This window comes from Chiloscyllium plagiosum, unplaced genomic scaffold (assembly GCF_037043375.1).
Source record: "Chiloscyllium plagiosum isolate Xiang-an unplaced genomic scaffold, Cpla_swu_hap1 HiC_scaffold_42, whole genome shotgun sequence".
NCBI lineage: Eukaryota > Metazoa > Chordata > Chondrichthyes > Orectolobiformes > Hemiscylliidae > Chiloscyllium > Chiloscyllium plagiosum.
In genome coordinates, this window is record NW_028270180.1 from 13,149,912 (window position 1) to 13,177,732 (window position 27,821).

General features: G+C 43.7%; 1 protein-coding gene across 1 annotated transcript in view; it reads right to left on the reverse strand.

Moving 5' to 3' along the window:
• Window positions 1-27,821, reverse strand: part of LOC122542472 (potassium/sodium hyperpolarization-activated cyclic nucleotide-gated channel 3) — a 451,331-nt gene that overhangs the window by 138,660 nt on the left and 284,850 nt on the right. The window contains exon 4 of the mRNA XM_043680205.2: window positions 21,126-21,344. Within this exon, the coding sequence (XP_043536140.2) occupies window positions 21,126-21,344 (219 nt within the window). The remainder of the gene's footprint in view (window positions 1-21,125; window positions 21,345-27,821) is intronic.

The window sequence follows — 27,821 nt, forward strand, 5'->3', positions numbered from 1 at the left end:
CCCGGAGACACGTTTCTGCTGCCTCGGACCAGAATTGTATTTCCTTTTGTGAAGTATCCTTGTTTCAGCTTCTACTTGTAAGACGGGCAGGAGGAACACAGCGCCATGATCAGATTTTCCGAAGTATGGGTGGCGTGGTGATGCAGGAGGCATCTTTAATGGTTATGTAGCAGGGTGTCCAGTCCTCTAGTGGGTCAGGAGATGTGTTGGTGGCACTTTGGCAACATCTTCTTGAGGGTGATTCACCAGCACCTTCTCAAGGGCAACTAGGGATGGGCAATAAATGTTGACTCAGCCAGCCAGCAAGGCCCAGTGAAGAGGCAAAAAAGACATATTGGGTCAGATGAGCAAAAGCTTGCTGGGAGATATGGGTTTTAAGGAGTGTCTGAAAGGAGGATAGAGAGAAAGTGAGAGGATAGTTTCAGGGAAGGAAGTCCACAGTTTAGGTCCCAGGGAGCTAAAGGTACAACTACAAATGGTGGAAAGATTCACATCAGGGATGCCCAAAGGCCAGGTACATGGGCAGGTAACTCTTCAATATCTCCGAGAAAGGGCTTTTGACTAGTTTGCTCCATGCTTGGTTCAGGAGTTTACTTCTTTAGACTTTACTTAGAAACAGCGTGGGAGCAAGTTACTCAATTGTTGATGTCAACCTACTGATGTTGAGAGTGTTACCTCTGCCCAACCTCTTCGGTTAAACCATTGCCCAGAATATAATGCCAACTTGAAGCATCACTATACTGTCACACAGTCCAGTTTCAAGGATGTTGAAATTAAATATGAAAGGTAGTGCCCTATAAAATCCACTAAGGTGATTGAATAGCGGTAATGGACTTTCTGTGTACTTCCTGGTGGGACAACAGATATGGTGGAAGATTGATGGCTTTGACCTTCGCATTTGTCCTTTACTCAGTCCTTAATTCAAAGAGACAGCTACATCAATGATATCCACACACCACATAACTTTCACAGAATCACCGATAATTGTCTTGTTTTAAGAGTTGAGGGTGGTACGGTGGCTCAGTGGTTAGCGCAGCTGCCTCACAGCACCAGGGGCTCGGGTTCAATCCCAGCCTCGGTGACTGTCTGTGTGGAGTTTGCATACTCTCTCCGTGTTTGCTCCGGGTGGTCTGGTTTCCTCCCACAGTGCAAAGGTGTGCAGGTTGGATGGATTGGCGGTGCTAAATTGTCCATAGTATCTGGGGATCAGGCTAGGTGGGTTAGCCACGGGTTAGCAGGGCTACAGGGATGGAGTGGGTCTGGGTGGGATGCTCTTCAGAGGGTCGGTGTGAACACGATGGGCCGAATAGCCTGCACTGTAGCGATTCTAAATGTAATCATTTTTCTTGTATGTTCAATTCCTAGCACTGCCAGCATCTTGTGAATATTGGTTTCTGCTGTGAGCGTCTGGAATGATTGGGGGAGATTCCCTCTTGTTAATAATGTAAGTTATTACAATCATGTGGACACACAAACCCTTTGGCAGAAGAAAGTCTCAATCTTGATGAACAATAAATAGGTTTATTTCATATTATTTAGTAGCTACTTACATTATATCTATGATACGTGGTAGTCTCTTGAGAGATTACCAGGCTCATTCAAGATAACTTTAGCTACATCCTGGTAACATTAAGAACAATCACTGAAGCACTATATACCCTCTGGTGAACACAAGCAGAACACTGGTTAGCTCCTCCAGGAACATTCCTGTATGTCTTGATGGGCAGAACTTAGATGGTGTTGTTTTAATCCTTTCAGGTACTAACTGGCTTGTACAATTATAGCTACCATCAAAAGACATTGGAGCACTGCAGCAAGCCTGAGACAGAGATGTTGTTCAGGGGGCAGGGTGGTGTGTTGAAGTGGCAGGCAACAGGAAGCTCAGGGTCTTTTTTGTGGGCAGAACGTGGGTGCTCTGCAAAGTGGTCACCCAGTCCATGCTTCGTTGTCCCCCAGTGTAGGGGAGGCCACATTGTGAGCAGCGAATGCAGTAGACTAGATGGTGAGAAGTGCAGGAAAAGTGCTGAAGGTTTGTGGGAGGGAAATGTCCTTGCAAAAGGCTGACAGGGAGGGGAGGGGAATATGTTTCTGGTTGGGGGCACCCCACTGGAGGTGACGGAAATGGGGGATAAATGATCCAGGATGTTGGTGATGCCTCTTCTGGAATACTGTTCCCGGTTCTGGTTGCCTGTTACAGTAAGGGTATTGTTAAACTGGAGATGATTCAGAAAAGATTTATGAAGATGTTGCCAGGAAGGAAGGGCTTGAGACATAAAAATGGACTGGAAAGGCTGGGAGCATAGGAGGTTGAGGGGGGGCGACCTTATTGAGGTTTATAAAATCATGAGGAGCACAGAAAGGTGAATGATAAGAGCTTTTTTCCCCTAGGGTGGGGAAGCTCAAAATTAGGAGCAATATTTTTAAGGTGAGAGGAGAAAGATTTAAAAAGGACATGGGGGCAACCTTTTTTTACACAGAGCATGGTTTGTGTGTGGAATGAACTGCCAGAGAAAGTGGTGGATGTGGGTACATTTACAATGTTTAAAAGATATTTGGGTAAGTACATAAATAAGAAATGTTTGGAGGGATGTGGACCAGGAGCAGGCAGCTGGGACTAGTTTAATTTGGGATTATGACCGGCATACACTGGTTGAAGCGAAGGGTCTGTTTCCATGCTGTATGACTCTACAACTCCCTATGACACATCATACAACAAAGGACATCTCTGTGGGAAGATGGAGACAACTACAGTAAGGTGCTAACAAGCTGTGCAACCAACTGAGGGGATATTGGAAACCTAAGCATGTCAGAAATATAAAGCAGCACAATTTCAAACTCTAGTCAGAGCATTAAGCACAACTGATTAAACCTACAAATTTGAGACTTTTACTTCTAAATATCATGCCATGGGAATTTTGTTTTCCTAAAGTTTGTTTTGTATTAAGTGCTACAAAAGCCTCATTGACACAGTAGCCGCCCTTTAATCAGGTTCAAGAATGATTAGGGAGAGGAATCTTTAGCTCAGTCAGTGATGCTTTCCACTGTGCTGGGCTCCAGGTCAGTTCCAGTGACAGATATGATAGCAAGCCTGTTGTGTTTGTCCCTGAACTGCTCGTTGCCAGGGAAACCAGGTTCTAATGTAGGTACGGCCAGAACACAGAGCCACAGACTTGGCTTCACAATAAGCAGTGACATTGTGTCAGAAGACAGCTACTTGGCTTTCGATATTTTTCAAAAGATATATGGAGATTTAAAAAAAAATAAATAACATTAAGTGAAGTTTAGTTTGCAGTTCAGAAAGGTCGTTACACCATTACAAATCTTGCCAAAGGATTATCAACAGATGTGACATACATTATAGATATTGTAACAATGGCTTGGAATAAAAAGGCAGTTCCACATCTTCAAGTAATTGTCTCTGTTCTTTGATCAATCTCATAGTGGAGACAAGATGAGTACTGATTGTACACTGAGAATGAAAAGTTGTTCAGGCCACGGATCGTGAGCAGGGGAGCAGAATTAATTAAAGACTGACACAGATAGGTTCTTGAGTATCAAGGGGGTCAAGGGTCACAGGGAGAAAGCGGGAGAATGAGGTTGAGAAACATGTCAGCCATGATTGAATGGTGGAGCAGACTCGATGGGCTGAATGGCCTACTTTCTGTTCCTATATCTTACGGTCTTATGATAGTTTTCTCAAAATACCGGTACAGGCTGGAGGGAAGAATGCCTCTTTCTGTGCAGCGTTCAAATTATGAAGGTTGCAGTGCCTGACGTGCAAACCTTGTGACTTTCTGTTCATTATCCACGTGGCACGGTGGCTCAGTGGTTAGCACCGCTGCCTCACAGTGCCAGGGACCTGGGTTCAATCCCAACTCAGGCCACTGTCTGTGTGGAGTTTGCACATTCTCCCTGTGTCTGTGTGGGTTTCCTCCCACAATCCAAAGATGTGCAGGTTGGGTGAATTGGCCATGCTAAATTGCCCCATAGTGTTAGGTGCATTAGTCAGGGGTGTATATATAGGGTAGGGTAGGGTAGGGGAGTAGGTCTGGATGGGTTGCTCTTTGGAGGGTTGGTGTGGACATGTTGGGCCAAAGGGCCTGTTTCCACACTGTAGGGAATCTAATCTAATGTAAATGCAAGCCTCAAATCTACTACTCTGTCTTCTGGACCAGAATTATGAACCAGCTCTTCACTCTGTTGTATAAAAGCTAAAGCACAACATTTAGATCATGGAAGAATATGTATATCTACGGTGCAATGCACAATCTCAGGACATCTCCAATTTAGAGCCAAAGTGGTGCTTTTGACATGTAATCAAGTAGCTCAGTTGCATGTGGTAAGCTCCCGAAACAGCAATGTGATAATGACTAGATAACTGTTTTCTCAGTGTTTAAAAAGTTACAATTATCTGGTCTTTATCACATTGCTGTTTCAGGGAGCTTAGCTGCGTACAAATTGACTGCCATGCTATCAATGGTACTACAATCACCAGAATTCAAAAGCTCGTCCACGGGCTGTGAAATGCATCGGGATGTCGTGAGGTTGTGAAAGCTCTGATAGAAATGCAAGCTCTTTCATAAAGTTGAAGCTGTGTGCCACAGCTTAAGCACATAATGTACATTTCAGTGCTGCAGGGTAATGGTCACATCGCATCAAAAAGAAAAACAGAAATTGCTAGAAATGCTCAGCATGCATCCAGTGTCTAGGCGAAAGTGAGGACTGCAGATGCTGGAGATCAGAGTCTAGATTAGAGTGGTGATGGAAAAGCACAGCAGGTCAGGTAGCATTTGAGGAGCAGGAAAATCGACGTTTTGGGCAAAAGACCTTCTTTCTCATTCCTGATAAACGGGCTTTTGCCCGAAACGTCGATTTTCCTGCTTCTCAGATGCTGCCTGACCTGCTGTACTTTCCCTATGCCTCCAGTGTCTGTGCAGAGTGAAACAGAGGTAATGTTTTGAGGCCATTGACCCTCATTCTGAAATGATCAGATCTGCCATCTCTGTTGATGGAATGTTAGGCAGCAAGATTGTACATCTGGAAAAGCTCCTGAGGAAGGGTCTCTGAACATGATTGCTGCCTGACCTGCTGCGCTTTTCCAGCACCACACTTCTTGACTCTGATCTCTAGCATCTGCAGTCCTCACGTTCCCACTGAACCTGAAATGGTCATGCCAATTTTTCTCCATAGATGCTGCTGGACATGTTGAGCTTTTCCAGTAATTTCCCATTTTCTTTCTGATTTCCAGCATCCATGCCTCTCTGGGTTTTTAGTTAGGCTTGTGTATCTGTTCAGGATCTCATGACTGTTTATAAAACAAAGGTGTTGGGGACTCCCTGACGTACAATCATTGTTCACGCAACACCTTGGCCATTTGTGAGATCCTTCTGTGTACAAGTTACCTCCTCTGCATATCTACAAAGCAATAGTCACTTCTCTTCACTGACTTTGGAACATCTTGAGGACATGAAAGCTGTTAGAGAGAGGATGATCCAATTAGTCAGACTCTCCTGTTCTGTCTTTGTGGATCTGCCAATGTTTCCTATTTAAATTGAGATCCAACTTCCATTGGAAAGGTACAACTCTATCTGATTCCCGGCTTTTCAGGCAGTGAAATCCAAATCATTGCCTGTTACAATGAAAAGAAATACTTGCATTTATATGGCCCCTTTCACGATGATCGAAAGTACTCACAGCACCAGGGACCCGGGTTCGATTCCAGCCTCGGACGATGTCTGCGTGGAGTTTGCACATTCTCCTCGTGTATGCACGAGTTTCCGCTGGGTGCTCCAGTTTCCTCCCACAGTCCAAAGATGTGTGGGTCAGGGGGAACTGGCCATGCTAAATTGCATGTAGTGTCCATGGAGAAACAGGCTGGGTGGATTAGTCATGGGAAATGCAGGGTTACATGCATGGGGAGGGGTGGGGCTGATCTGAGTGGGGTGTTCTTCAAAGGGTCGGTGTGGACTCGATGGACCGAATGGCCTGCTTCCACACTGTAGGGATTCTATGATGACTACTTTGCAACCAATGAAGTGTAGGATTGTAATTTTTTTTGTTCAGTCATCAGATTAGGCTGGTGCAATATTTATTTCCCATCCCCAATTGCCCTTGAGAAGGTGGTGATGAGCTGCCTCAGTCCATTTTCTGCAGGTAAACTCACAATGCTGTTCGGAAAAATACTCCAGGATTTGGATCCAGCAACACTGAAGGAATGGCGATATTGCAGGGGGTGGTGTTCCCATGTATTTGTTGCCCTGTTCTTCTGGATAGAAGTGGTCGTGGGTTTGGAAAATGCTGTCTGAGAATCTTTTGGTGAACTTCTGCAGTGCATCTTGTCAATAGTACACACTGCTGCTACTAAGCATCAGTGGTGGATGGAGTGGATGTTTGTGGATGTGGGGCAAATCAAGTGGGCTGAGTCCTGGATGGTGTCAAGCATCTTGGGTTTGTTGGCGCTGCACCCAGTGAGGGAGATTCATCCCATTCCTGACTTGTGCCTTGTAAATAGTGGACAGGCTTTGGAATGTTAAGTGGTGAGTTACTCCCTGAAAGCTTTCTAGTCTCTGATCTGCTCTTGTAGCCACACGGCAAGTCCAGTTAAGTTTCTGATCAATGGTAAACCAGAGGATGTTGATAGGAAAAATATCTGTCCCTCAACCATCACAGCTCAAATGAAACAACCCCGAGCTTATCTAGTATCTTCGTAGTTCAAGTGCTCCACCCCAAGCAACTTCCTGGTGAATCTCCTCTGCACCCTCTCTAATGCAATCACATCCTTCCTATAGTGTGGTGACAGTATTCCATCTATAGCCTCAACAAGGTTTTGACTGGCTTCAACACAATCTCCCCGGTCTTATAACCTATGCCATGATTGATAAAGGCTAGTGTCCTGCTTGCCTTCCTAACTACACTATTAGCCACCTTCTGGGATCTGTGGATGGCATCCCATGGTCCCGCTGTTCCTCTTGCGTCGATGCTGCTCCTTTAACAAGGCTGCGTTGTCCTTGGATTTTTTTTCCAAAGTGTTGTACTAGGCAGAGTTGCCGAGATGTCTGGGTTTATCTACTTGAAGAAGCTTTTAAATTAAAACAAAACTTTGTACAATGAATAGGGAGTGGCTAGTTCTTCCAGCTGAGCTTTTCTCTATTTTTTTGGGGGGGGTTGGGGGGGGGGTTCCTTTGTTTTATTTTTAGTTTTTAGTAATCCTGCTGTTCAGAAGCTGCTGGTCAAAGAATCAGCTCCATGCTGATCCTCTCTCTGTCTCTGACATCTCTTCTGTCAGAACCTGGGTTTGATTTTACCTTTTTTGCCAATGGGGTGTTTATGGGGACTGTTGCAGGCATTTGGAACAGCATCATTCAGTTGCAATCAAGTAATTTGGTTTGTTAAATAGTAATGTTATTCTGTACTCTGTTCCCTTTTGTTTGTGTTTCATTCAGTAATCTTGCAAATAAGTTCTGTTTTGTTTAACACTGCGTGGTTTGACCAGCTGCATCGCTCCTGGAATATCCAATATACACCTGCTTAAAACAACTAGCAAAGTTAATGCCTGGGCAACCTCTTGAAATGTTTTGAGGGGGTCTGGCCTGTGCTTCCTAGTGTTTTGCTATTGATTGAGTACTACCTTGTCTTGTTCCTATATCCCTCCTTGGGGAGACAATAACCTAGTGGTATTGTTTCTGGACTATTAATCCAGAGACCCAGGTAATGTTCTCAGGACCTGAATTTGAGTGGCAAATGGTGGAGATTGAACTCAACAAAAAAAAATCTGGGATTAAGAGTCTAATGATGACCATGAATCCATTGATGGGGTTGTCAGGAAAAACCCATGTGGTTCATGGATGTCCTTCAGGGAAAGAAGTCTGCCATCCTTACCTGGTCTGGCCTACATGTGACTCCAGACCTACAGCAAAGTGGTTGACTCTTAACTGCCCTCTTGGCAATGAGGTATGGGCAATAAATGATGACCTAATCAGCATTGCCCTCTGCCCTTGAATGAATTAAAAAGCTGCATCACATCACAGTTATCAGGGTTAAATTCTATCTGACCTGTCCATGTGACTAATCTGTTTATACCTTCCTTACTGTCAATCCTTGTGTTATCCCTCTCACAATCTAATCTCCATCATTTATGAATATCAGAAACAATAAGGGACCAGCAGTGGTCCCTGTGCCATGTCACTGCACATCATGCTCCAATCCCACAAGCAGCCTCCTACCATCCTCTGCCTCCCACCATTAAGCCAGTTTTGGATTCAACTTGCAAAGTTAACGTGGATCTGATGAGCTTTACCTTCTTTATTAGTTTCATATGTGGGCCTTGTCAAAGACCTTGCTGCAATTCATAAAACTACATAGATTACCCTATCTTCATCATTTCGTCACATCTTCAAAAACGTCCATTAGATTTGCTAGTCTCATGATATATGACAGTTCGTGGTCCAAGCAGTCTTGTATATTTCAAAGTGGAGCTGATCTTTGTATATTAGGTTAAGAAAAGTCTTCCTATCCAGAAACTTCACTTCAAGTTGTGACTATTTTTGGTCACACTTTTTATGTTAATATTTCGCATTGGAATTCCCTACATTTTCATTTTTAATTACAATTGTCAATTCTAGTGATTCTGGAGTTGCTGACTGAGGCAGAGTTCAGATGATGGAAAGGATGGTGGCACAGTCTAACAGATTCAAGAACAGCTTCTTCCCCGCTGTTATTAGCCTTCTGAATGTTCCTGTCAAATCTTAAATTTAATGTTGATCTTGCTCTTTGTGTACCTTCTCTGCAGCTGTAACACTGTATTCCTCGCTCTGTTCTGCCCATACTAAATGCAAAACAAAACTTCTCACTAGTACATGTGACAGTAATAAACCAAATCAAATAATTGTAATAACTAAGCTATTAAGCTAGAGACCCATGAAGTTTCTCTGGGCACTTGAGTTCCCATCGTGACATCTGATATAAGTTAAATTTAATTAATACATTTTGATTGTAAAATTGGTTTCAGTAATGGTGAGCTCAACAATCATGACCAACGGTGGTTAAAAACCCATCTGGTTCACTGTTGTCCTTTAATGAAGCAAGTATGCCATCTTTACCTGGTCTGGTCTACATGTGACTTCAAACCCTCAGAGATTTGGTTGTCCTCTGGAATGGACTAGAGAATAACTCAGTCCAAGGGCCATTGGGGACGGGCAGCAAAAGCCAATCTTGCCAGTGACACCCATATCCCATTAAAGATTTTCTTTTAAAAGCCACCAGGTGGCATTGTAGCTCCACTAAATGCCCTGAACACAATGAGCAATGCCACAGACGATCTACAGCTATATGCTGTGAGGGCAATTTTTGCATTGAGCAGTTGAAGTAAAACAATTAGGCATAACTTTTGTTTCTGCCAAAGAGGAAATAATGTAAATTAAAAAGCTGCAGGAAAGCTGTTCAGTAAAGGGTTGCTGATTTAAAACAGAATGAGGTGAATTTCTTTTCTCACAGAGGATTGTGAGTCTTTGAGATCCTCTTCCTGAAAAGGTGGTGGAAGCAGAGTCATAGAGTTATAGAGATATACAGCCACTGAAACAGATCCTTTGGTCCAACTCGTCCACGCTGACCAGATATCTGAAATCAATCTAGTCCCATTTGCCAGCAATTGGCCCATATCCCTCTCAACCCTTCCTATTCATATACTCATCCAGATGCCTTTTGAATGTTGTCATTGTACCAGCCTCCACCACTTCCTCCGGCAGCTCGTTCCATACATGTACCACCCTCTGCATGAAACAATTGCCCCTTAGGTCCCTTTTAAATCTTTTACCTCTCACCTTAAATCTATGCCCTTCAGTTTTGGACTCCCCTACCCTGAGGGAAAAATCATGACTCTTCACCCTATCCATGCCTGTCATGATTTTATAAACCTCTATAAGGTCACTCCTCAGCCTCCAGCACTCTAGGGAAAACAGCCCCAGCCTATTTAGCCACTCCCTGTAGCCCAAACCCTCCAACCCTGGTAACATCCTTGTAAATCGTTCCTGAACCCTTTCTAGTTTAACAACATCTTTTCAAAAGTGGGGAGATTTATAATGCAGAAGCAGGTAGACCCTTGTTTAAGTTGGAGGTGGGTATGGGGAGAGTATCAAAAGTATAAGTGGGAACACAAATGTTGAGTTTACAATCAGATCAGCCATAGTCTTTTTGAATGGTGGAGCAGGCTGGAAGAGATCTAATGACCCTTTCCTGTTCCCTCTTTTTCTGTTGCCAAAACTTCACAAACTCCTGAATTTACTGGCTGTACTTGGTCCTGGGAAACTGGATCAATTTCACTCCATTGCATGTGTGGCTGAGGCGATGGGGGTGGTTTCTCGATTTATGGAAGTCTGACTTAACGAACTCAGTTCCGTCCATGGTTTTAATGAAGATCTCCAGTGCTTATGAACAGCTGCTTTACATTGAGCTATATTGTATTCCGAGTTATGTACAGATCGACTTGCAACCGAGCACCAGAGTGGAACCCAGTTGCATCCCAGGGGGCTGCCTGTATATCAATGTTGTGAACCAATCAGCAAGCTACTGCTATAGTGCAGCCTATAGCAGGGAGGTGGTGGCTGAGCAGTATTATCACTGGACTGTTAATCCTGAGGCTCAGGGAATGTTCTGAAGATCTGAGTTTGAATCCTGCCATGTCAAGTGGCGAACTTTGAACTTAATAAAAGAAAACCTGGAATTGAAGAATCCAATAATAACCATTGTTTGCTTTAAAAAAGCCCATCTGGTTCATTAATATCCTTTAAGGAAGGAAACGGCCATCCTTACCTGATCTGGCCTACATGTGACTCTAGACCCACAGCAATGTGGTTGACTCTTAACTGCCCTCTGGGATGGGAAATTAATGCTGGCCTAGATGGCCCCCATCCCATGAATGAATAAAAAAAAAGCTTGTGGGTGGGTCAGATAGCTGGAATGCTACTTTCCACATTTAGCTGCACAAGTGCTAATTCCCGAAGTTTGTTTTTGGCTTACTCCACAATTACAATTACCGGGGAGGGATAAAAATGTGGAGGTGGTAGCTGCTTATGTAGTTGAGGTCTAAATTGAGAGGAATTGGAATTAGGACAATGGACAAGTGGGGGCTACTGTGGTACATCAATGATAATGGTACGCATAAGCATTCTAGTGAGAACTGCGATGATGTTGCCCCTTTAACAAAGTTATTTTGCCTTTGTTTTGTTTTTGAGAGAGGTCATAATGTAGAGGTGCTGGTATATCTGAACTGGCTAGATTAGATTACTTTCAGTGTGGAAACAGGCCATTCGGCCCAACAAGTCCACACTGACCCACCGAAGCGCAACCCACCCATACCCCTACATGTACCCCTTTTTACCTAACACTACAGACAATTTAGCATGGCCAATTCACCTGACTTGCACATCTTTGGACTGTGGAAGGAAACCAGAGCACCCGGAGGAAACCCACGCAGACACGGGGAGAATGTGCAAACTCCGCACAGTCAGTCGCCTGAGTCGGGAATTGAACCCGGGTCTCTGGCGCTGTGAGGCAGCAGTGCTAACCACTGTGCCACTGTGCCACCCATGCCGGCTACTTTAACAATAGCGAGCAGATACTGCCTAAGTCAATAATCAGAGGAGGTCTTTAGGGTTTATCTCTTTAAAAAAATAGTGGTGCAATGAAAGGGGAGTGGCCAGTTCTCCCAGCCCAAGTTTATATTCCAGTTCCTTAGTTTAAAACTGCTGGGGAAAGAGGTTCCCTGATTCAGCAAAGGCTTTCTGGTTGACTCTCTCTCCAACATCTCTCTCCTGTAAGAACCTGCGCTTGATTTAACCTTTTTTTTGCCAAGGGAGTGTTTTTGGGGATGTTGCAGGAAATTGGAACAGCAACCAATTGGAACAAGTTGAAATAGAGTCACTTAGGTTTTTGGATAGGTTAAGTTATTCTATATTCTGTTTTATTTCATTTGGTATTCTGTAAATAAATTCTGTTGTGTTGAAATACAAGGTGATCAGAGGATTAGAACGGGGTAGACAGTGAATGACTTTTTCCTAGGATGATGATGTCAGCTTGTACGAGGGGGCATAACTACAAATTGAGAGGTGATGGATTTAAGACAGATGTCAGAGGCAGATTCTTTACGCAGAGAGTGGTAAGGGCGTGGAATGCCCTACCTGCTAATGTAGTCAACTCAGCCACATTAGGGAGATTTAAACCATCCTTAGATAAGCACATGGATGATTTTGGGATAGTGTAGGGGGACGAGCTGAGAATAGTTCACATGTCGGTGCAACATCGAGGGCCAAAGGGTCCTGTTCTATGCTGTATTGTTCTATGTTCTACGCTCTAAAACAGTGGTGTAACTGGCTGCATTACTCCTGGAATATCCACTTTACACCTGCTTAAAACAACTAGAAAGGTCAGGACTGGGCCACCTTTTTGAAATGTTTTGAGGGGTCTGGCCTGGTCCATAACATAACGTTCAGTTATCTCTCAAGGATTAATTTGTAGTTAGGGAGGTATAGGTAGGTGTGACTGGTTTCTCCTATCACAGGGAATGTTAAGCAGTTTCCTCCCCACTCTCTGTAACACTTATTAACTTTAGATGGATTGCATTGCCCTCTGTGGACTTCGCTTGTAAATATTTAATTGCATACATGATTTGTAGTTAGGAAAAATGTTTAAACATCACGGTGATTTGGTGATGGAAAAGCCATTTGGATCAGTGTGATAGCACCTTCAGATATAAAGAAAAATAGTGAATGTTAAATGATAGCGTTCTTGTGATGCAGGTGGTAGTGTCCCTTCCCTGGAGTCAGGAGGGTTCAAATCCCACCTGCTCGAGAGGGGTATAATAGCATCTTTGATTTGATTTGATTTATTATTGGCACATATACCTAGGTGCAGGTTTGCATGCACTACAGACAGATCATCCCATACAAAGAGCATTAGGATAATGGGACAGAGCGAGGAATACCATGTTACAGCTGCAAAGAGGTGCACAGAGAGCGAGATCAACATTCAATTTAAAATTTGAGAGTGCCATTCAGCAGTCTAATAACAGCAGGGAAGAAGCTGTTCTTGAACCTGTTGGTCCGCGTGTTTAAGCTTTTGTATATTTTGCCTGATGGAAGAGATTATAACCGGGGTGAGAGGGGTCATTGATGATGTCAGCTGCCTTCCCAAGGGAGTGAGAAGTGTAGATGGAGTCAATGGATGGAAAGTTGGCTTTTGGAAAATGTTTAGAATTATGCCGGGTTAAATGTAAAGGTCAATTGGTTTATTTCTACTTCCCGCTTTGGGTGTTAGATGTGGTGCCTTCGTGCACATTTAAATTAGCTCAAGGACCCAAGTTATATGCAACTTTCAATTTGATGCACAACTACACATCAGTGGGAAAGCAGTCACACAAATATATTATGGTTTGTTGGAATACACAGAATCTATAGTACAAAAGAAGGCCATGGTCTCCACCTCCCCCTCACAACCACCAAGCCTTCTCCCCATACTTCTAAACCTTCTTCCTTATTGGTTACTGAGCTGGTTCCCTTTGACATGACTGCCTCCATCACACTCTCAGGATCAAGACTCCAACCACTTGCAGAGAGCAGCAGCTAAAGTGGATGAATTGCCACCATCTACTTGAAAACAACAAGAAATGAGCAATAAATGCCGCCCTTGATTGTGATGTGAGCTTTCCACATCTGAGGCAATAAGACTCCACACGCATCAAATTTCCACCAATGCAGTGATTGAAGACACAGAGGTACTTTGGTTAATGTTTCAATAAGTGTCTCATCTGCCTTCAAGATTTAATGCTTCAGTGGGGTTTGAGCATGATGCATTGACAGTGAAGTTGCCAATGCACAGACTACAGCGTAACAATTAGAAACACTAAGATTTATGGCACGGTAGGTGACCATTCTGCCCATCATGGCCATGCCCAATGAGAAAGACCTCTCCAGACTAACCCACCTTCCAGCTCTTAGTCTATAGTTCTGTAGGTTACACCACCCTTATATTCAAGTGTGTACCTTTGTGCTCAAATGTTTTTAGGTCATTTGATCTATCACTTTGTAAAACACCTGCTGAATATAACTGTACTAATGTAAGGATGTTTTGTGGTGGGCAGTGGACATTGTCATACCTCACAGCCAAAAACTCCAGCTTCAAGTCCCAATCCAGGACTTGACAGCCAAGGACAGCACAGTCATGACATGGCTAAACAGGTTGAGTATCACCTCCCAACACACATCAATGGTAGGACGTAAGAGTGGGGGAGATCCTTGATCAGCCATGTGCTGGAAGGAAATTCGAGTCTGTGCCATCAGTATCCACAACTCCAAACCACATGCTACTGTGTATATTGCTGTTGTGGAAATGTGTTGCTGGAAAAGCGCAGCAGGTCAGGCAGCATCTAGGGAACAGGAGAATCGACGTTTCGGGCATTAGCCCTTCTTCAGGAATATTGCTGTGGTGGCTAGCAGACCTTTTTTTTTATAATATGGAATGTGAGTTGCCCATTTTTTGTATGATATATTTGTTGGCCATCCCTAACTGTCTTTGAACTGGCCACCTGACTAGGCCATGTCAGGGAGCAGTGAAGAGTCAACCCTACATGTGGGTCTGGACTCACATGTAGACCAGATCAGGTAAGGACAGCAGATTTCTTTCCCTTGAGGACACAGATACATAGAAAATAGGTACATTTGGCCCTTCACCACCATTCAATATGATTATGACTGATTAATCTCAGTAACCCACTCCCACTTTTTCCCGATACCCCATGATCCCTTTAGCCACCAGGGCCACATCCAGCTCCCCTTGAATATGTTTTAATGAACTGGCCCCAATAGTTTCATGTGGTAGAGAATTCCACAGGTTCACAACTCTCTCAGTGAAGACATTCTTCAGTCCAGAATGGCTTACCCCTTATTCTTAGGGTGTGACACCTAGTTCTGGACTTTCCCAACATCAGGAACATTCTTCCCACATCTCGACTGTCCAATCCCATCAGGATTTTATATGTATCTATGAGATTTCCCCCCTCATTCTTCTAAATTCCAGCGAGTAAAAGCCCAGTCCACCCAAATTTTCTTCATATGTCAGTCCTGCCATCTTGGGAATCAGTCTGGTGACCTTTGCTGCATTCTCTCAATAGCAAGAATGTCTTCCTCAGACTAGGAGACCAACACTGCACAAGAGAAGCAAATGGTTTTCACAGTAATTATGCAGTCACCGTTAGGTTAGTTTGTCTTAATGTTAGATCTTATGGAATTCAAATTGCACCATCCCTGCCAGAGTAGGATTTGAACTCATGTCTCCAAAGCATTTGGCCTCTTAGCACTGGACAACCCGCGCATTGAACACATTATGATGCCATCATCTCTGATATGGAGTGGATTGGTGACAATGCATTCAATCCCCATTGTGGCTGCGCTGGATACTGGAACTGCCTCCTCTCTCCATCCAAAGGGCAGGATGTCATGCTATCAGTCAGGCTTTGAATAGAGAGCTCAAGAACAAGGTATAGAACATCTATCTTAATGTAGATGTAGAGGAGTTAAATTAACTGATGCGCCAAAAAAACTGATGCGCCAATAAAATGGGTGGCACGGTGGCTCAGTGGTTAGTGCTGCTGCCTCGCAGCACCAGGGACCTGGTTCGTTTCCAGCCTTGGGCAACTGTCTGTGTGGAGTTTGCACGTTCTCCCCGTGTCTGCGTGGGTTTCCTCTGGATGCTCTAGTTTCCTCCCATGATCCAAAAATGTGCAGTTAGGGTAAATTGGCCATGCTGAATTGCCCATAGTGTTCAGGGTTGTGTAGGTTAGGGTGAATTGGCCATGCTAAATTATCTATAGCGTTCAGGGATGTGTAGGTTGGGTGCAGGGGTAAATGTAGAGTAATAGGATTGGGGAATGGGTCTAGGTGGGTTACTTTTTGGAGGGTCAGTGTGCATTCATTGGGCCAAAGGGCCTGTTTCCAAACTGTAGGGATTCTATGATATATTAAGAAGGGTGGTGGTTCAGTCATGTCAAAACCTGCAGTCCTTAGTGCTAATCTAAGGATGTCAGATGTTCATTGTAATTTCAGTATAGTCCATTACACCCATCATCATACATAAAAGTGTCGTAGAAGGTAAAAGGTAATTGTAAAGGGGAAATTGATTAACTGTCAAACAAAAATTCAGATGGATATAACAATAACGTCAGGGCGCTGACTAAGTCGCTCCTCGAGTTGAGAAAATAACAGAAAATAAGGCTTAATGACTGTTTATTTTTAAATGCAGCTGTCCTTTGGAAAAAAAGACAGCTCGAGCAGCTAAAAAGATTTGCTTGGTTCTCAGAAAGAAGCAATGCCATAAATCAATAAGTGCACTGTGAATTCTCTGATGGCTTTATGCACTGAGCAGTTGAGTCATAAGGACTTGTGTTGTTCCTGGTTGGATTCTTCAGTCTGAGATCCACCCAGCTTGTGGTCAGACTGGTCCAGCTGACCTCTGCTACACTTAAGGAAGGGGGAGGGGGGAAAGTTGACATGAATTTCTCCACCCGATTTTGGTGAGGGCACAAGCGAGTATGAGCTGTAAGCAACATGTGGACACTGGTAACAAGCTAAACGCTCTCATTAGCACAACTTTAAAGTAAAAGAAAATTTGTATTAATTGATGATGATGAGACTCACTAACCAAACAGTTCAGAGGAGCATGGGGAAGCACATTAACAGGAAACATCATAGAATCCCAACATTACGGAAGCAGGCCATTCAGTCCACACTGACCCTCGTAAGAGCATCCCACCTAGACCCATCCCCCTCTCCTAAACCCTGAAGTTCCCATGGCCAATCCACCTAACCTGTACATTGTTGGAGGAAACCCACGCAGACATAGGGGGGAATGTGCAAATGCCACATAACAGTCCCCCGAGGGTGGAATCGATACCGGGTAGGAGAAAGTGAGGACTGCAGATGCTGGAGATCAGAGCTGAAAATGTGTTGCTGGAAAAGCGCAGCAGGTCAGGCAGCATCCAAGGAGCAGGAGAATTGATGTTTCGGGCATGAGCCCTTCTTCAGGAATCGATACCGGGGCCCTAGTGCTGGGAGGCAGCGGTGCTAACCACTGAGCCACTGTGCTGTCCAAATAATTAATAATTAGGGACCATCATTTTCTGTCTGTTCAGATGAACAGAATCTAGATAAACTGTCATTTGGAGGTGCTAGTGTTGAACTGGGGTGTACAAAATTAAAAATCACACAAGAGTGTGGTGCTGGAAAAGCACAGCAGGTCAGGCAGCATCCGAGGAGCAGGAGAATTGACATTTAGGGAATTTCTGATGAAAGGCTTACGCCCAAAACATCAATCTCCTGCTCCTCGGATGCTGCCTGACCTGCTGTGCTTTTCCAGCACCACACTCTCCACTCTGATCTCCAGCATCTGCAGTCCTCACTTTCTACTAAAAATCACACAACAGCAGGTTATAATCCAACAAGTTTAATTGGAAGCACTAGCTTTCAGAACGCTGCTCCTTTATCAGGTGGTTGTGGAGTATAAGATCGTAAGACACAGAATATATAGCAAAAGTTTACAGTGTGATGTAACTGAAATTATATATTGAAAAAGACCTGGATTGTTTGTTAAGTTTCTCATCTTTTAGAATGACCATGTTGGTTTCAGTTCTTTCATATGTAAATCGTAGAACTTTTTAAAGTAATGTTCTCAAGTGTACAATAGGTGCCATGTCTGCCCAGGTAATGCATTGAAAATTCGAGGTGCCTTGTGTAAGGCTATCTGTGCCCCAATGTTCAGACTGATTCTATTCTATAAAAGGGATTTATCGAACCTTAAATGGATTAATGCAGTTTTTAAGCAATATAAAATATAATTCTGCCTCATACATTCTGTATTCGAAGGTGCCTAACGTCTTGATCATGTAATGTGAATCTGAGTACGCTCCAAATGAAGTCATTCTTCACTTCAGAGGAAGATAGGAACGGAAATGGGCCATTCAGCCCCTCCATTCTATTCTGCCATTCAATGAGATCATGGTTGATTTGTGGCCTAACTCCACATGTCTGCTCTTGGTACAAAGCCCTTAATACCTTTGCTTAACAAAATAATCTCTCAGATTTAATATTAGTAACTGATCACCTGCTATTTCTGGAGGAGAGCTCCAACAGCCTACCATCCTCTGTGTGTAGATGTGTAACATCTCTCTTGAAAGGTCTGGCCTTAATCTCAGACTATGCGCTCTAGTTCTGAATCTCCAACCAGTGAAAAAAAAGCTTTTCTTTCCTGTCTTTCCCTGTTAACATCTTGAAGACTTTGTTCAGATCAGGCCTTAACGTTCTAAAATCTTTCGTTCTGGAGATGTTATTTCATTTTAATAGTTGTTAAAATGAATCAGAAACTGAAGAAACGAGTTTCAACCAGTTTAATTGTTACTTATCTTTCTATCTTGCTGTGAGCATCGATGAAGGTTCTGTCAACAGCTTTGCTGTAACCTTATCCCTGGCAGAGTTGAATACAGCAGGACAGCCTGTGCAATGACCACCTGGAGTTCGGCATGTAGCAGGGGCCACAAGTCCTGTCGCTTTGTCAAATGATCAAACGTTAATGACTGCAGTCCACAGCCCCAGAAAGGAAGCACTTGCTTCAGTTGTCAAGTCTCCAGCACACAATGTAACGTCAGCATTGCTTGCTTTGTACTGCGTTTCAATCATCATCACCATTATAAATAAAGTGGAGAACCTAAGCATGATGCCGAGAGTGGGTTTGCTGCAGTCAAAGGTGACAAATTGCTTCCTGAGAGGCCTCAGCTTCTCAGTGAGGTATCAGAGAGGGCAAAGTTGCAGGAAAAGCCAATCTTCAGCGAAATGTTTGGTGGCCCAATGTTGTATGTGGTTGGTGAGGCTTTCAGACATGTTCCTGCAAGGCAACAACTATCTAGGGCATCAGGAACCTGCATAATTCATCCATTTCGGAAAGGGGAGTAAGAATAAGGGTGAACAATCAGGATGGCAAAGAACTCATTTAAAAGAAAATGTGTCATAATTTTCAAGGATTCGAACACTGTAAAAGGGAACATTTCCAAATATTGTCCCTGTGACACAAGTTCCTTGTTACAGCAGTAGAGCGTTTTGTTTCCCCAATTACATTTCCCTAAAGTCTCCTCTTATCCTTCCCTTTCATTGATTAAACTCTACTAGAACATAGAACGTTACAGCACAGTACAGGCCCTTCAGCCCTCGATATTGCACTGACCCGTGGAACCAATCTGAAGCCTATTTATCCTACACTATTCCATTTTCATCCATATGTTTATCTAATGACTATTTAAATGCCCCTAAAATTGGCGAGTCTACTACTCTTGCAGGCATGCGTTCCACGCTCCTACTACTCTCTGAGTAAAGAAACTACCTCTGACATCTCTCCTATATCTGTCACCCCTCAATTTATAGCTATGTCCCCTTGTGCTAGCCATCATCATCTGAGGAAAAAGGCTCTCCCTATCCACTCTTTTTAACCCTCTGATTATCTTACATGTCTCAATTAAGTCACTTCTCAACCTTCTTCTCTCGAATGAAAACAGCCTCAAGTCCCTCAGCCTTTCCTCGTCAGACCTTCCCTCCATATCAGGTAACATCCTAGTAAATCTCCTCTGAACCCTTTCCAAAGCTTCCACATCCTTTTTATAATGCGGTGACCAGAACTGTACGCAATACTCCAAGTGTGGCTGCACAAGAGCTTTGTACAACTGCAGCATGACCTTGTGGCTCCAAAACTCAATCCCTCTACCAATAAAAGCTAACTCACCATATGCCTTCTTAACAACCCTATCAACCTGGGTGGCATCTTTCAGGGATTTATGTACATGGACGCCGAGATCTCTCTGCTCTTCTACACTACCAAGAATCTTACCATTCGCCCAGTACTCTGCATTCCTGTTTCTCCTTCCAAAGTGAATCACCTCACACTTTTCTGCATTAAACTCCATTTGCTACCTCTCAGCCCAGCTCTGCAGCTTATCTATAGCCCTCTGTAACCTGCAACATTTTTCAGCACTATCCACAACTCCAATGATCTTAATATCATCCGCAAACTTAGTAACCCATCCTTCTACGCCCTCATCTAGCTCATTTATAAAAATAACAAACAGCGGTGGCCACAAAACGAACCACATTAATCATACATTTTTTCTCTACTATGTGATCTCTCCACTGCATCACCTCAGCCTCACCTGCCCACTGCCTTGCTTGTTGGCTTTACCTCCTCACACCCCATGGTTTCCACCCCACATCATCTCAAGATCCTCATGAGCCAAATCATCTCATGCTTCCTTTAACCAGCCCAGCCTTCAGCTGCCTCAGTTCTCAGTCCCTTTCTGGACTTCCCATTCTTGTTCCATCGCAATTTTTCTAAAAAATGCATCTCTTTGACAACATTGTTGGTCAGCTCTACCAAGTTTGCTTCTTTGTATGACATCCATTCAATTTTTGTCTCACTTTACCCTTCCTTAATCATTTACGATATTAAACAAATGCAAGTTTGGTGGTTCCTGATAGAAGTACTAACGTTAATAGTGCAGATTTCAACACAGTAAGTACATTTCTTCATTCCCTGATTTTAGGCTTACTGAAGATAATGGCTTTATGCACATAGATAGCAGCCATGTTCTTGTTGAATATCATTTCTAAGTAATGCTGCACTGTAATCATTAACCCTTCAGATAACTGCCACCATAGATCAACAATGTAGAACACGTAAAAACTTCATCCACAGTTAGATGACTGCATGCTTCTATTGAATTAATAGCGTTGTGTTCAACACAAATAACTTGGAGCGATTTAAAAAGAGCAATACAATCTCTGAGTTCAGGTGACACCTGAATATTCTCACAGTTTACGACAAGAATGGAACCCTCGATTAGATTACAGTCTTGTATTCACTCTCGGGTATCTATTATTCAGTACAATATTGCAGGTTCCTGAATAAAGAATTTGTTTCTAATAAAACTGACAGCATTAGTTTCAGGCACCAGCGGCTCTCAGCCATCCAGCGTTAGTGCCATCGTGATTTCTGTAGACAGGAGGTTACCACATTGGATGCGAATGAAGGTAGAGGGCCCTTACCTTCTCTTGATACTGCCTCCGAGATGAGTCCAATGACTGGATGAGTGCCGTGGCATGGCCGATGAACATGGCATAGCAGGTGGCGCCCACTATCATGCTGAGCATGGTCAACCAGACATCAGACATGCCAATAGGTGCCTGCTTTCCATACCCGATGCACAGCATGTGGCTCATTGCCTTGAACAGAGCGTAGGTGTACTGCTTCGACCAGGTTTCATCCTGCGAAAGAGAACAAACCGTTAGAGGGCAGCAAGGAAACCCATCGGCACAGATTTGCAAAGTGAGTTCAGCAGTGGCCAAACTAAATGTGAACAATCTGCATGCCGACATTTCATTTGAGAGGAAGTTGAGAAGGAGCACGTTATGTTCTATTCTGGAAATCCCATCCTCCCTGCAATGCTACAGCAGCTTTAAGAGGAACGAGGGATATATTTTAACCATTCGTTTTCCTGAAGTTTTTCCTTTTGATTAGATTCCCTACAGTGTGGAAACAGGCCCTCTGGCCCAAACAGTCCACACTGACCCTCTGAAGAGTAACCCATTTCCCTCTGACTAATGCACCTAACACTATGGGCAATTTAGCATGGCCATTTCACCTGACCTGCACATCTTTGGACTGTGGGAGGAAACCCACGCATACACAGGGAGAACGTGCAAACTCCACACAGACAGTTGCCCGAGGCTGGAATTGAACCAGGGACCCTGCAGCTGTGAGGCAGCAGTGCTAGCCACTGAGCCACTGTGCCGCCCCAAATTGTCCTCTTTCCCTTACATTTGTCAATTTCACATTCCACGGTGCTGTCAAAACTTGCATATAGTCACACGTGAAACACTTCAAGAGTATTAGCAAACAAGAGGGGACACTGGGTTACTTAAGGAGATTCTGGGGCAGATGGTCAAAAAGGTTGTTTCGAAGGAGCAGTTTAAACGTTGAAAGAGAGTGAGTTTAGATGGGATTGCAGAGAGTCAGCCGCTAGAGACATGGTGTCATTGGTGGGAGAAAGAAAAGAGATGTTCACACTAAGGGATTCTTAATGGTGCAAAAAGGAAACAAAAATGTAAAAAAGTGTGCAAATTAAAGTTTACACATGGGAGAGAATTGGACCTTTCAACTAAGTGCAGGGGGGAGGCGATGGCCTCATAGTATTATCGCTGGACTGTTAATCCAGAGACCCAGGTCACATTCTAGGGATCTGGGTTCAAATTCTGCCATGGCAGATGGTGGAATTTGATATTTAATTTAAAAAATCTGGAATGAAGTGTCTAATGATGACTCTGAATCCATTGCCGATTGTCAGGAAAAGGCCATCTGGTTCACTGATGTCCTTTACAGAAGCTCAGGTCTGCATGTGACTCATAACTGCCCTCTGGGGTATTTAGGGATGGGGCAATAAATGCTGGTCTAGCCAGCGACATGCCCATCTCATGAATGAATAAAGGAAAGCCACCAATGCTGCCACATCTGCTGGGTTTGTCCTTTGTTTGTTTCAGGTGTCCAGTACCTGCAGTATTTTGCTTTTATTCAAGGATATAAATGCAAGATTTTTCAAACAAATATGCACAAACACTCTCATCAACAGTATAGTGATCTTTGTCACCTCTTGTAACAATAGAAAGGTCTCCTTGCTAATGGCAATTCATAAGAAAAGAGCAGCATGTGATGTGTTTCACAACATCGCCATGGTATTATTAATAATAATTGATTTTATTAGATTACTTTCAGTATGGAAATAGGCCCTTCGGCCCAACAAGTCCACACCAACCCTCCAAAGAGCAACCCACCCAGACCCATTCCCCTACATGCAATTTAGCTTGGCCAATTCACCTAACCTGCACATTTTTGGACTGTGGGAAGAAACCCACACAGACACAGGGAGAATGTGCAAACTCCACACAGACAGTTGCCTGAGGCATGAATTGAACCCAGGTCTCTGGCACTGTGAGGCAGCAGTACTAGCCACTGTGCCACCATCAAACTATGCTTCAACTTCCCACTCTATCCTATTCAAAGAAAATGTTGGCCAACAGCCTTTTGGTGAAGACAGTGTCCCTTTAACAAATTAAAGCTTATCTACTTCACATTTGATTATTTGCTGGAATATGAAACAATATTTTCCCTTGTGAAGAAACCAGCTGCACACAGTCCAGTGGCTCTGTAGGTGGCGCTCTTACCTTGGAATCAAAAATGGTGTGTGTCCATGTCTTATTCCAAGGCCTGAACACCAAAGCAAGGTTGACATTCCAAGTGTAGTATCAGGAGGTTGATGCACTGCAAAGGTGCTATCTTTTATATGAGATACCTTTCTTGAAAAAGCACTGATTTGGAGGAGCCGGTGTTGCACTGGGTGAACAAAATATAAAAATCACACAACACCAGGTTATAGTCCAACAGGTTTATTTGGAGGTTCTAGCTTTCGAAATGCTGCTTCTTCATCAGGTGGTTGGTGAAGACAACCTCCAAATAAACCTGTTGGACTATAACCTGGTGTTGTGTGATTTTTACTTTTGCAAAAGTACAGAGGAGTTGGCCCGGATGCTACTTATCCCTCAATCAATAGATTTTTGGGTCATCACCATATGGCCCTTTGTGGGAGTTTGCTGTGTACTAACCACGCCCTTTTTTTGCATCGTCATGGTAATTATACTTCAGAAGAGCTTAATTCGCAGTTGGCATTTTGGAACATCGGAACACATTGAAAATCGGAGCAAGATTAGGCCGCTCAACCCTTTGAGCCTGCTCCATCATCCAATTTAATCACATTTGATCATCAAACTCAGTGCCTTGTTTCCACTTTCTCCCATATTCTTTGATCACATTCATCCTAAAATCAATATCTAACTCCTTCTTGAAAACATTTAATGTTTTGACCTCAACTGCTTCCTGCAGCAGAGAATTCCACAGGCTCCTCACTCTCTGCTTGAAAAAATTTCCAGTGTTCCTGAAAGATGCAATATAAATTCAAGTCTTTTATTCTCCTCTGTTATAAATGTCAACCATGGTGGATAGTTTCAATCCTATATGTACATTCAAGGCTGAGACACAGATTTTGAATCAGTCAGGGTATCAAGGATATAACGAAATGGCAGGAGAGTGGAGCTGAAGATTGTCAGATCAGCTGTGAATCTCATTGAATTGCAGATCAGACTTGATGGACTGAATGGCCTTCTTCCACTCCTATGATTTATGGTCTTAAGCTCAAGGCCTTTTAAGGTGGATCACCGTGAATTCTAATCTCACCTTTTATTTCAGAGCCTATTCTCTATAATGTGTGCTTTCGAGAGGGTTTTCTCCATAACATTTTAGTGAATATAATCCCAACATAAAAATGATACTTGATACTTCTTGACAGCATTGGTGATTTGTTCACGAGTTACGTTTTCTATTCTAAAGCCTCAGGGCATGTTACAACGCTTGTCAATATCAGACATTGCTTTGTTTCTTTGTTAACCAATCCTCTCCTAAGTCAACACTAGACTGGCTAAGGGACAAGAGGCAACACTGATTCGGGCTATGCTCAGTACATCCCCTTTTGCCAGCCCAAAAGCTACTTGAAAGCTCACTGAGTGAGGAGACATTACAGAAGCATTGTCACGCTCTCTTGTCTGTGGCACAGTGAATCGCTGTTGCAGAATGTTCTACCAGTATCCCACAGAGTGAAAATCGATATCATATTTTGCCATTGCACTTAACTCATGTGTCCAGGACATTGTGACACATTGCAAGCTCTGGATACTCAATAATCATCACCGTCATTGTCAAGAATAGTGTACACTTAAATAGCGCACATTTCACACTTCACTCTACTGTACTTGACTGTACCTCTGACGGTTAAATGAGATGTGCATGCATCTACTGCTAATGCCACTGACTGTTGTGATATGGAGAACATAATCTTCAGAGATAGAGCCAATTGTTAAAAATAAGACGTTTGGTGTACTCTATGATTCATTAATTATCTTTCCAGCTGTCACTTGATTCTTGGAAAATGACCTATTGCTTAAAGAATGTTCTAGACTTCCTGTGATAGTTCTATTCATTCACTTCCTTCACTTATGTTCTTAATAGGTTAAGGTCACTTAGGTTGCCCAACCTAGTGCTTCATCAGCTCCTGGTATCTGTAAATATTGTTGAGTGATTGGATCTGATAGGCATTGCACAACTTGCTAAATAGGGTAAAGACATGTCATTCTATTTCCACAAAAGAATCACAAAGTCTCTTAGTTCTGAGGAAAAGGAACATTGACACAGAGGGTTGAGTTTTATGCTTCCCTGTGTGCTGGCTTCCAGGAGAGAAGACCTGTCAGCTTCCATTGGTGCTTCTCTTGTTGCCCACCCACTCGTGACCTCAGATCCACAACTACATGGTCTATTCTTAACTTCCCTCTGAAATAGCCTACACAGCCACCCAGCTGAAGGGCAATTAAGGATGGGCATCAAAGCATGGAAGTTCTAGGAAGACCCATGTTCCATGATTTTTATTTCTTTGGCCAAAAATAATCTTCAAATAGACAATTAATTTCCTACAGGAAGAAAGAGAGGACTGCAGATGTTGGAGATCACAGTTAAAAAGGGTGGCGCTGGAAAAGCACAGCAGGACAGGCAGCATCCGAGGAGCAGGAGAATCAATGTTTCGGGCATAAGCCTTCATATGATTGCAATTTTATAACAGGTGAGTGCTTGGAGGTTGGCAATGGGTGAGAAGCCTGGAAGGTTAGTATGCTTTAGTCTTGGTGGGAAGGGGCCTCCTTCAGTCGTGCTCTTTTCCATAAGAGAGACCCTCTCCCATTGCTCAGCAATCCTCCTTGTTTGTGTCTCTGGTCTGTGCAGGCCAGCTCTCCCCAAGACCTCAACTCACGGCCCCAACAAGAACCTCACTCAAAATTAAACGAATGAATGATTTTTGTTGTCACGCATGTTTTCCTGTAAGAAATACACTAAAATACAATGAAAAGCCACCATGTGGTGCCATTTTGATAGTTTAAGAATAAGAGAAAAGTGAAAAGGTGTTGCTTAAAGAGAACTCCATTGACGTTTAGGTTCTGCGCTGGCTCAGAGCCACCAACTCTCTACCGCCATCTATGCCAGACCCAACTAATGTCGATGACGCCAATCCTTAAACGCTATCTTTTGCTGCTTTGCCGATTCACTTCCACCACTCCCTGAGCCAGACCCAGCAATGTCGGAGCCTCTTGCTGCGGCCCACCTTGTCAATATTGCCCTTCTGCCCCCGCTGGACCCAACCAACGACAACGTTGCCAATCTCGGGCACCATTTTTCACCTCTCGCTCAGTTCCCAGTTCTTCATCGTTGGAGACTGTTGCAGTTCCTGTGATGGCCACTTCTCCCGGCGGTGCTGTTGTTGAGACTGGAGAGCTGCTGGTCAAGCTAATTGGAGTTATTAGATTTAGATTCCCTACAGTGTGGAAACAGGACCTTCAGCCCAACAAGTCCACACTAACCCTCCGAAGAGTAACCCACCCAGACCCATTTCCCTCTGACTAATGCACTTAACACTATGGGCAATTTAGCATGGCCAATTCACCTAACCTGCATATCTTTGGACTGTGGGAGAAAACCAGAGGACCCGGAGGAAACCCACGCAGACACGGGGAGAATGTGCAAACTCCTTCACTGAAAAGTTCTTCACCGGATAAGGTGGAAGCCTTGCCCTGAGTCACTTATTGCATTTCTTGAATCTTAGATAGTTGCAGAGCAAACCTACAATGGTGTGGGATGGGTATCACAATGGCTTTATGGGAATCCTTTAAAATTCCACCCAATATTTTTTATACATGTTTTGCCTGGACTTACCTTGAAGATGTTTTATCCCCATACGTTCCCTTGAAGCACACAACGCTTGCAACCAAGAGCCCGAACAAGAAGTCTAAAAAGTCTCTGAAACACCATCTCAATTTAAATCACTGGACAAATGCTTAATCTGCAACTCTACACTCCTACTGCAGCGCATTCAGACACTCGTGGTACCCAAGATCATGGGTACAAAGCTGCATTTTATCACACAGTGGAAAGATTTAGAGCCTAATAAACACAATGATCATTCCTCCGATTTATCCATTTTTTTTCAGGTGGTAAGTTTATAAAATCATGAGGGACATGGATAGGGTAAATAGACAAGGTCTTTTCCCTGGGGTGGGTGAGTCCAGAGCTAGGGGGCATTGGTTTAAGGTGGGAGGGGAAAGATTTAAAAGGGATCTAAGGGGCAACTTTTTCACGCAGAGGGTGGTGCGTGTATGGAATGAGCTGCCAGAGGATGTGGTGGAGGCTGGTACAATAACAACATTTAAAAGGCACCTGAATGGGCATATGAATAGGAAGGATTTAGAGGGTTATGGGCCAAGTTCTGTCAAATGGGACTAAACGAATCTAGGATATCTGGTCAGCATGGACGAGTTGGGCTGAGGGGTCTGGTTCCGTGCTGTACATCTCTATGGCACGGTGGCTCAGTGGTTAGCACTGCTGTCTCATGGCACCAGGGGCTTGACTTTGATCCCAGCCTGAGGATTAGGTTAGATTACTTAGTGTGGAAACAAGCCCTTTGGCCCACCAAGTCCACACCGACTCTCCGAAGAGCAACCCACCCAGACCCATTCTCCTATATTTACCCCTTCATCTAACACTACGGCCAATTTAGCATGGCCAATTCACTTAGCCTGCACATGTTTGGACTGTGGGAG